General features: G+C 31.1%; 1 protein-coding gene across 1 annotated transcript; it reads left to right on the top strand.

Moving 5' to 3' along the window:
• Positions 1-5,094: 5,094 nt before the first annotated feature.
• LOC119672682 (SOX domain-containing protein dichaete) lies at positions 5,095-7,545 on the top strand. The gene has a single exon (XM_038083801.1). It carries the CDS (start codon positions 5,623-5,625, stop codon positions 6,817-6,819), a length of 1,197 nt encoding a protein of 398 aa, XP_037939729.1. The 5' UTR covers positions 5,095-5,622; the 3' UTR covers positions 6,820-7,545.
• The last annotated feature ends 1,734 nt before the right edge of the window (positions 7,546-9,279 follow it).

Raw genomic sequence — 9,279 nt, forward strand, 5'->3', positions numbered from 1 at the left:
TTGAATTCAGCTTTAAAAATGCCAGCGTAATCCTTGTTTTGGTATCAAATCTCCAGGATCTACCAGGATCCAGCCATGGTACATTCGCACGAATGACATGCTAAGAGACCTTATAATAGATGCGGTCAAAAAATACATAAGGGACAGAGCTCTGAAGCTATATGCGAAAACCGACAGGCTGCTCTACTTAGCACTATCTAATCTCAGAGTAAACACTAACCGTACGTGGCGGTAAGAAGATCTTAGATCAATCATTGAATAATCACGAAGATTATGAGGAATACTCAAATTAGTCTGTCAAATGGGTGGGACTCCGCAGAAAACCCCCAGCCATCATAGAGTAAAAGTTCCCAGATGCACTAACTCGGAAAATGCTCAACATACATACATACACAGGGTTTAACATCGTCACATAAAATCATCCACTAGCGAAGGACGTGCTTTAGTTCGAAACGCGGTAACTAATTATTATGACTATTAAAGTAGGTAAGTAATATGTAGAAGTGGTTATATGTAAGGTGATACGTATATAAATTAAATTTAACGTGCTGGATTTAGTTTTTGTTTCGTTTCTTATCTCTTACGCTTCCTTGCAAGGAATGTGATAGTAAAACGACGAAAAATCGACAATGGAAGTGTATCTGTCAACTTGCCACTGCAAGCAACCAACCCACCATATCTATTAATTCTTCTCTCTGTGCAGTTTCCAGTAGTTTTGAGTTTTTCCTTATGTTGTCAATCCAATTGAAATTTTTGTATTTTTCAATTGTAATTTTATGAAATATAGTGGCTTGTAGAGTTGCAGAGACATATAGTGACTTGACCTTTTTAAAAAAAAAGCAGTGATGTTTTTGGAATATAGGTAAACACTTTCTACTATTTCACTATTTTATGGGTTTCCTTTTTTTTATGATCATGGTCAACACTAGCACTTCCCTTTATAGAGAAGTGGCTTTGCCAAAGATTTTTTTTAAAGGTAATTTTTGATCCCATGAGCTCCTTATACAGTACCACAATATGTCAATGAGCACGTGTATTCTTAGGATCGCCTGTACAACCTAACCTGATCTAGCGTTTGGACGGGTTCCGATAACTCTTCCCCTATAAGCTATGTGTCTATTACGTATTGATATTGTGAGTATAAATTATTTATATTTAAAGAGATATAAATTAGCAACTTAAAACTATTAATGAATGAGAGCAGTTTTAAAAAATCAATTCACTTCGGATGTCTTAATAAATCGTCCGCTAAAACAATAGTGCTTGAGCATTTAAGGTTAAGTATTGTTTGTATTGGACACATATATAACTTTTTGGTCACTTTAAACTGATTTGGATTAAATTAAATAAAAAAAAAAGCATAATTAGTAACGTGTGTGATATTTGGAGCTGCTGTGACTATTGTTATTAAAGTTTTGAAAAATCTTTAATTTTATTTTTTTGTTTAATTTGCTTATATGTGTTTCATTATAACAATTGACCGGAATATAAATTGATATTTAATATCAATGTCTAAAAATAAATTATTTATAATAACAAAAGCCTACTTATGGCAACACGATTTTGTCTATGCAAATTAATCGATCAAAACGGTCGATATTATATCAAAATTGTTGGAAAAAAGCAAAACAAAAGCAAAACAAAGACAATAAAGCAAAATAAATACAAGAAACGACAGCGCAGTTTGGCTTTGAGTGACATTTGTTGTAGACTTGACAAATATGAAGAACGACACAATTTTACATATTTAAGACATAATATAAAAAATAATTAGAGAAAGGAAAATTTTACAACTGTAAACTAATATAAATTAGTGAATGTATACTAACAATAAAATTAAACATTTTGATACATTTTTATCAAACAAATACAAAAAAAAAAATAAAATAAAATGATATGATATACAGAAAATTTGTTAGCTGTAAAATGCCTACACACTAACAATTTTACTTTCAATTATTGTGCAAGTAAAAACTGAATATAAAATACATTTATAACGTACAATAAAAAAAAAGATTTTTCCTTTGTGTATATAAATTTTTTTTTTTTGCTTTTAAAAGTTTTAGTGCTTTGTTATAGTATTTTTAATTCACTTTTCGTCATTATTACAATTATAGTTTTTTTTTTCTAAACAACTACATAATTGCTGTAATATCCTTTTTTAAAAGTATGCTTTATATCCTTGTTCTCTTTTTATTTGTACGCTAAAATATGCTATTCGCACCCACACTTAGGGAGACAAACACTAAACTCATATAAAAAATGCATGATATACACGTTCATGCATACATATATATGTATATATAAAAACAGCATAAAAATGGGAATGAATGACTGCATGAATAACAGCAGTGGCACAGCTTATGCGCACATACAATGCAACAAAAATTCACACCAAAGCACCATTGTGATTGGTTAAACAGCGCACACACACAAGCAAACCCTAAATTTGAACGTATGTATCAACATACAACCTACAACTGCTGCAGTGTGGCGCAACAACTGACGATTCAGCATAGCGCCAACAACAAAAATTAGATAAAGGAAATAAAATAAAAATAAAATAAGAATAAAAAAAAGTGAAAAATAAAAGCAACAGCAAAACAAGGAGTAAAACAAAAGCATGAATTGCCAAGCATAAAAGCACACATACATACAGTATACATGCTTACAATACAATACGTTCGTTCACAGCGAAATATCCCAGCGGGACTTTCAGCGCTGAAGGAATCGATTCCCTCAGCGCTGAATGGTAATGCCTAGCGCTGATTATTCAAAGGAAACTCCTAATTACTTTAACACGTGCATGTCATTGCGGGCAAGCGCTGAATCGTTCGATTACCTTTTCGAATTTGTAATGCAACATATCAGCGCTGACATGTTCGCTTACTTTTTCGAATTTGTAATGCAACATATCAGCGCTGACATGTTAGCTTACCTTTTCGAATTTGTAATGCAACATATCAGCGCTGATATGTTAGCTTAAATTTTAATTTTACCTATGCTATTGATTTTTAAATAAAATACTATAAATTTTTTTGAATAAATAATATTTTATATTTATGTTTCATAAAATCAAAATATTAATATTTACATAAAAAAATATAACATACTTATATATATGAATATTTTTCTGGAAATTGTTACTAAAACCTTGAAGAGATTTCCAGACTCAACTCGATCACTTGTTCCGGCTTACCATCTGTACTTAAAGCATCTGTAAATACAAAAATATGTTATTGTATACGCTAAAGTTAATTATGTACAATATACCATACCAAAAAGTGCTGCTGTCACATTCTCTAACGCTCTTAAGGACTTCTTGCCTTGGGTACCATTCTCCAAAATTCCACGAAATCTTTCGCGTAATTGGTTGTTTTTTAATAACGCGTCTCATTGATGCAGTCTATAAATAACGTAATAGATGAAAAGAAATATATGAATTAGTAAAATTGTTACATGTGAATATATTAATAAGTTGAAATTGAAAGTAAGAAACATATATAATTTAACTTACAACTACTTCAACGGCAGTGATGTCTTCATTAAACTGAATTAAATCCTCCTCAGTTTGAATTGTAAAATTTTCCAATTGAAACAGCTGACTACATTTTACCCATTGCTTTAGAATCACTGCATTCGCAGCACATTGGTAAATTAATCGTTCTTGACGCAGTAGCATCTACATAATACAAAACAAAAATTTCAATTATCATTTTAAATATATTTACTTAATTTTGCATATACTTACAGTGAGTTTATGAGAAATTCAAAAATTTTATTTATATTTTTGATTTTAATTTAATTTTAAAAATTAAAAATTGTTCACTGCACGCACTTCACTAAAATCAAAAACAGACTAAATGTATACAATGCAGGCAAAACAAGAAATTCTTAATACTCCTTTGCTTTTCTTCTTCATTCTTTTATAATTTCAACCCCGAAATTGCCTATGTCGAAAACAAATGTCGAAAACAAAGAAAAATAAAAACGAAGAGCTATTACCTCCTCGCTTACTTTTTCAGCGCTGGCTAATGGTGCCGCTGGGATGTAGGGTGGGGGTTGTTGTTGGCAGCACCACCCACACTAACAATTTGCGTATACTATCCAAATAACAATGGTAACTAAAATATTTTGGTCTCCTTCTTCAATAGACCAAAAGTAAATGCATAGAATGAAACTTGGTATTGTAAATAGTGTAAAAGCACTAGTCGGAGTACAAAAAAAATGTATATTCTGACGAAAATCAGTAGCTTTAGTAGAGAAAAATAAAGAAGAAATAAAAACAATATACATACATAAAACACATTATCCAGTAGAAACAAAAGCTGTACACGGCAGGCATATAATGTACTAACAATAAAGTAGTTGGCAACGCTGCATTACCCGTCATTACGACAAAAAATACATGCTCACCGTAAAAAATTTCGACAAAAAAAAATAATATTCTCATATACAGAGAAGTTGCATATTATGAACGCTTTATTTCCTCCTCTCTTTTCTTAATTTATATTTTATGTTTTTATTTTGTTGTTGTATATATAAAAAAAGTTAACTACATATAATGAACATGAATGAATAATAAACAAAAGCGATATTCTACTCTTTCTTTAGCATGCTATTGTAAAGTGCACACCCCTCAAACTGCATAATTCTGCTGTTCAACAAAAAAGTACGCACAACAGCCAACAATGAAACCATACAAACGCAATGTAACCATACAATATTGGCAAATAGTAAAAGCATACAACAGTAGTGGCGGCAGTAATGTTAAAAAACATCCATGAAACCAAAAACAAGCGTCCTAAAGCTAGCTGTTGTTGTTGTTGATGTTGTTGGTGTTGTTTTTGGATACTAGTTGCTGCAACATAAGACTATAGTTGTCTTTCTTTAAATACCCAATCTTTATAAGTCACCACAGTATTTCTTTCTCCCTCAAATCAGTGCGTATGAGTGTTGTCCCTCTTTTTTACACAGTATTCTGTGCCATATTACCTGTATGAGTTTAGTTGAGTTGTTGTTCAGCAAACAATCATTTTGTATATAGCAAGAAGACAAATGTGTTTATGCATTCATTCAACACACGCACGAGTACAAGGCAATACGTATTGTACATTGTATATTCATTGAAAAGCGTACACAGTGGTGGAATAATAGCGAGAAGAGAAAAAGATTGTGGCAAAAGTGAACTGAAAAAAATAAAATCAGAATCAAAACTGGATTTGTTCAACTCGTGTCTCAGACAAATCATTCGGTGCGAAGCTGTTGAGGTGAACAGAAGCGTAGTGGCGTAGAAGTGAAAGTTGAATTCAAACAAATAAAACAAAAAAAAAGTTATAAAAGAAACATTTCAAAATAAATTTTTTTGTATTAACAAACACAAACAAAAATTAATAAAAACAATATTGCATTAATAAAAATAAAAAATATTACTGTGCAAAAATATGACAAAAAATTATATATGACAATAGAAAGAAAAAAATTGTTATTAAATTATTACAAAAATTCTATGAACAAATTGTTAAAAGTGATACGGCAAATAAACAATTGAAAAAATATTTTTCGTTAAACAAAACTTCAAAAACTTTTAAAATTTGACTAAAAAGTTCATTAAATCTAAAAATGGCAACATTATCATCACATCCTAATTATGGTTTCCATTTGAGTCAAGGCTTGGATATACCCACACCCGGTGATTATGCATCACAGAGCACATTGAGTCCAGCTGATATGGATATCAAACGTGTTATGCACTTCTCACAAAGTGGCAGTTTGGCAGCTATATCTGCTGCCATGGGTGGATCGCCCGTCGGCGGTCATGCGGCCAGTAACGGTAATTCGATTATGGGCACAGCCAGCATGGGTCATATGGGTGGACAGAATGTATCACATTCATTGGCTGGAGTTGGTGGTGCTGGCAGTCATATGCACACTTCCGTCGGTCATCAAACATTGTCGCCAAATTCATCAATTGGTTCTGCTGGTAGCATAGGCAGCCAAAGCTCACTTGGTTCGGTTGGTCACGGTGGTCATGGCAGTGGGGGTCCAGGTTCACATCATCATCCGACCTCACCTGGTCAAGAAGGTCACATCAAGCGTCCGATGAATGCTTTTATGGTGTGGTCCCGCTTACAACGTCGTCAAATTGCCAAAGATAATCCAAAAATGCACAATTCAGAAATATCAAAACGTTTAGGTGCTGAATGGAAACTGCTTGCCGACTCTGAAAAGCGTCCATTCATTGATGAAGCGAAACGATTACGTGCACTGCATATGAAAGAACATCCCGATTACAAATATCGTCCCCGACGCAAACCAAAAAACCCTCTAGCTGGTGGTCCACAAGGTGCTTTACAAATGCAAGCAAATGGTCAACAGAAATTAGGACCGAATGGCGGTGCTGGTGCTGGTGGCTACAATCCATTCCATCAATTACCACCTTATTTCGCGCCATCTCATCATCTTGAACAACCTTATCCAGTACCTTACTTCGGTGGCTTTGATCCATTAGCTTTGTCAAAACTACACCAAACACAAGCAGCCGCCGCAGCTGCAGCCACAAATCAATCACACAATGTACTTGAAGCACAGAAAGCTCCACAGCTGCCACCAACCACACTGAGCAGTTTCTATTCGGGCATCTACTCCGGCATCTCTGCACCTTCCCTGTATGCTGCACATTCTGCGAATGCCGCCGCTGGTTTATACAACTCCTCATCCACATCATCACCGGGCTCATCGCCTGGCACAATCACGCCAAACGGCATGGATGTATCGATGGACAATGCGCTCAGACGGCCGGTACCGGTTCTATATTAAGAAACTTGGTAATATTCACACTGGTTTTACATCAAAAGTACAATTTATGACTTTGTTAAAATTTATAAAAAAAGTATATATATCCTCTCTTTAGAAAAAAGTGATCACGTGGTTTTAAATCTTATAAAGTTTATAAGTCTCCTAGTGTTATTCGAAATATTGGTAGTTGAGAAATATTTAACGTTTATCAAACATAAAAAAAAAAAATTATTGTAAAATATATTTAAGTATTTGTATATCTAAAGCCCTCATATGCATTCCACTCTTGAGTCCTATCACGACTATCATTGCAAGAAACTATTGTCAGCAATTGTGACATTTCAGTCGCAGTTCAGTTCTAGTGATAAGCAAACATTTATTGTAGTTTTAAAAAAATTATTTGTGTATTTAAACTTTAAAGATTCAGATTAGAGATTCAACCTATCAATTCTATGTATAAAATGTTCATTGTTTAGGTCCTTGAAGTAGACGTAAGTTTGTTGTTTATCCTGCAGCTTTTTAGTTTTACTACATTTCCATTGTATTTGTCCTTCATCCCGCAAGTATCTATGTTACGTATTGTAAAATTTATTTATGTTTTTAAACAATTGTAAATACGATAAATTAATTTAATTGAAACTAAAATTGTATAATAAAATGATTGTGTAATGCATTTAAATAAAAGTATTATTATATATGTATAACTAATAAATAATTTAAAAAATATGACATGAAATGAAATAAAAATAATTGATTTAAAAAACTATATAAGAGACTTTTTATTATTAATTTTTTGTTAAGAAGAAACTAAATCCTCGATTTGATAATACATTTTGGATATCAAATTGGAGCTTTATCTAGATTTTATACTTCTAGCGGTACCGGTTCTAAAATTACAGGAACATTCAGACTCTGAATGGATTAACAACATTTATTATAGTTTTAACCTGCACCATTGAGATTCGAAAAGAATTTAATATTTTCAAAATAAATCAAATGGATTGTTTTTAGCTGAAAAGATTTGGAACTACTTATAAAAATATAGTTTTAGCAAACCGATAATTCATGGACAATTGAATAATCCTTTTATACAAGTTTTATTTATATAAATCGCTCAAAATTATAACTTAACTATATTAATTATGATTCCAAAGTAACTAAATTTTTTTTAAATTATTTATAGGTGACTATAAATCGTTCAAAATTATAACTGTGGTTCCAAAGTAACTAAATTTTTCTAAATTATTTATAGGTGATTATAAATCGCTTATATATATAAAATTATAACTGAACTATATTAGCTATGGTTCCAAAGTAGTTAAATTATGTCTAAACTATTTATAGGTGACTTACAGCTATATAATCAAAAGTTATAGCTAAATTACATTAACTATGGTTCAAAAAAATTAAATTCGGTCCAATCAATATATAAGTGATCTATAGATATAATAATAAAAGTTGTACTGAATTACATAAACTATGGTTTCCAAATATATTAGCTAAATTTTATCTAAACTGTGTAGAGGTGACCTATCATCACAATATTAAAAGTTAATTTTGCAAGAAATCAGTATATTAAGAAAACCAAGGACTATATTGATTAAAAAGATTTGTTTAGTATATATAACATTAATATTTATATCCTCGTCCAAAGTTAGGATGTCTTCAATAACTGCTTCATATCATTAACAAGCTTATATCAAAGCTTGAAAACCCATAACCCGATATTTTCTATAAATCTCTAAAAATACTTTGGAACAGTGGAAAACATACTTTGACTAATATTTGATAACTATAATATGTTAATTTAAATAATTTCGCATATTAGAAAATACGTATATAAAAATAAATACATGACGAGAAAAAAAGGACTTAAGGCGCAGATTATCGGTCATATACTTTATAAGTACACAACGTTTTTATATACATAGACAAGATGGTGTCTACTACGACTACTAACACAGTATCCTGATTAAACTCATTAGATCTTTCAATATTTATACATTTCGTATTTCTAAACATATTTATACAAGTTTATATTTTTGCTATAAATATTTCTTTATGATTAATAAATAATGGTAATAATGATTATGATTTTGGATTATTTATGTACATAATCCAACAATGACAATTTTGTTTTAAATAAATAACGATTAATACCTTTAAATAAAGTATTAACTAATTTCATTTTTTAAATCGTCAATGTTAATGAAATATGAATTCAGTCATATATTTACTTTGTATAATCTCCATATAATCTTTAATTTAAATTAAGTTACTTTTAGTGTAAGATTAGTAGATCTATCTTTCTGTGTATAGATCTATGCAGACGTCGTAACTCTTCTAAAAACAGAAGTCACTTTGCTCTCTCAAGTTTTTTCAAAGATATTGAAATTATGTTTAATGATGATGCTTTACAATTAATTATTTTTTCAGCAATAAAAGTCAATTTTAATACATAGGTACCTGCAGAGCTTCACA

Source organism: Teleopsis dalmanni, chromosome 1 (genome assembly GCF_002237135.1).
Source record: "Teleopsis dalmanni isolate 2A chromosome 1, ASM223713v2, whole genome shotgun sequence".
In the NCBI taxonomy this organism is placed as follows: Eukaryota; Metazoa; Arthropoda; class Insecta; order Diptera; family Diopsidae; genus Teleopsis; species Teleopsis dalmanni.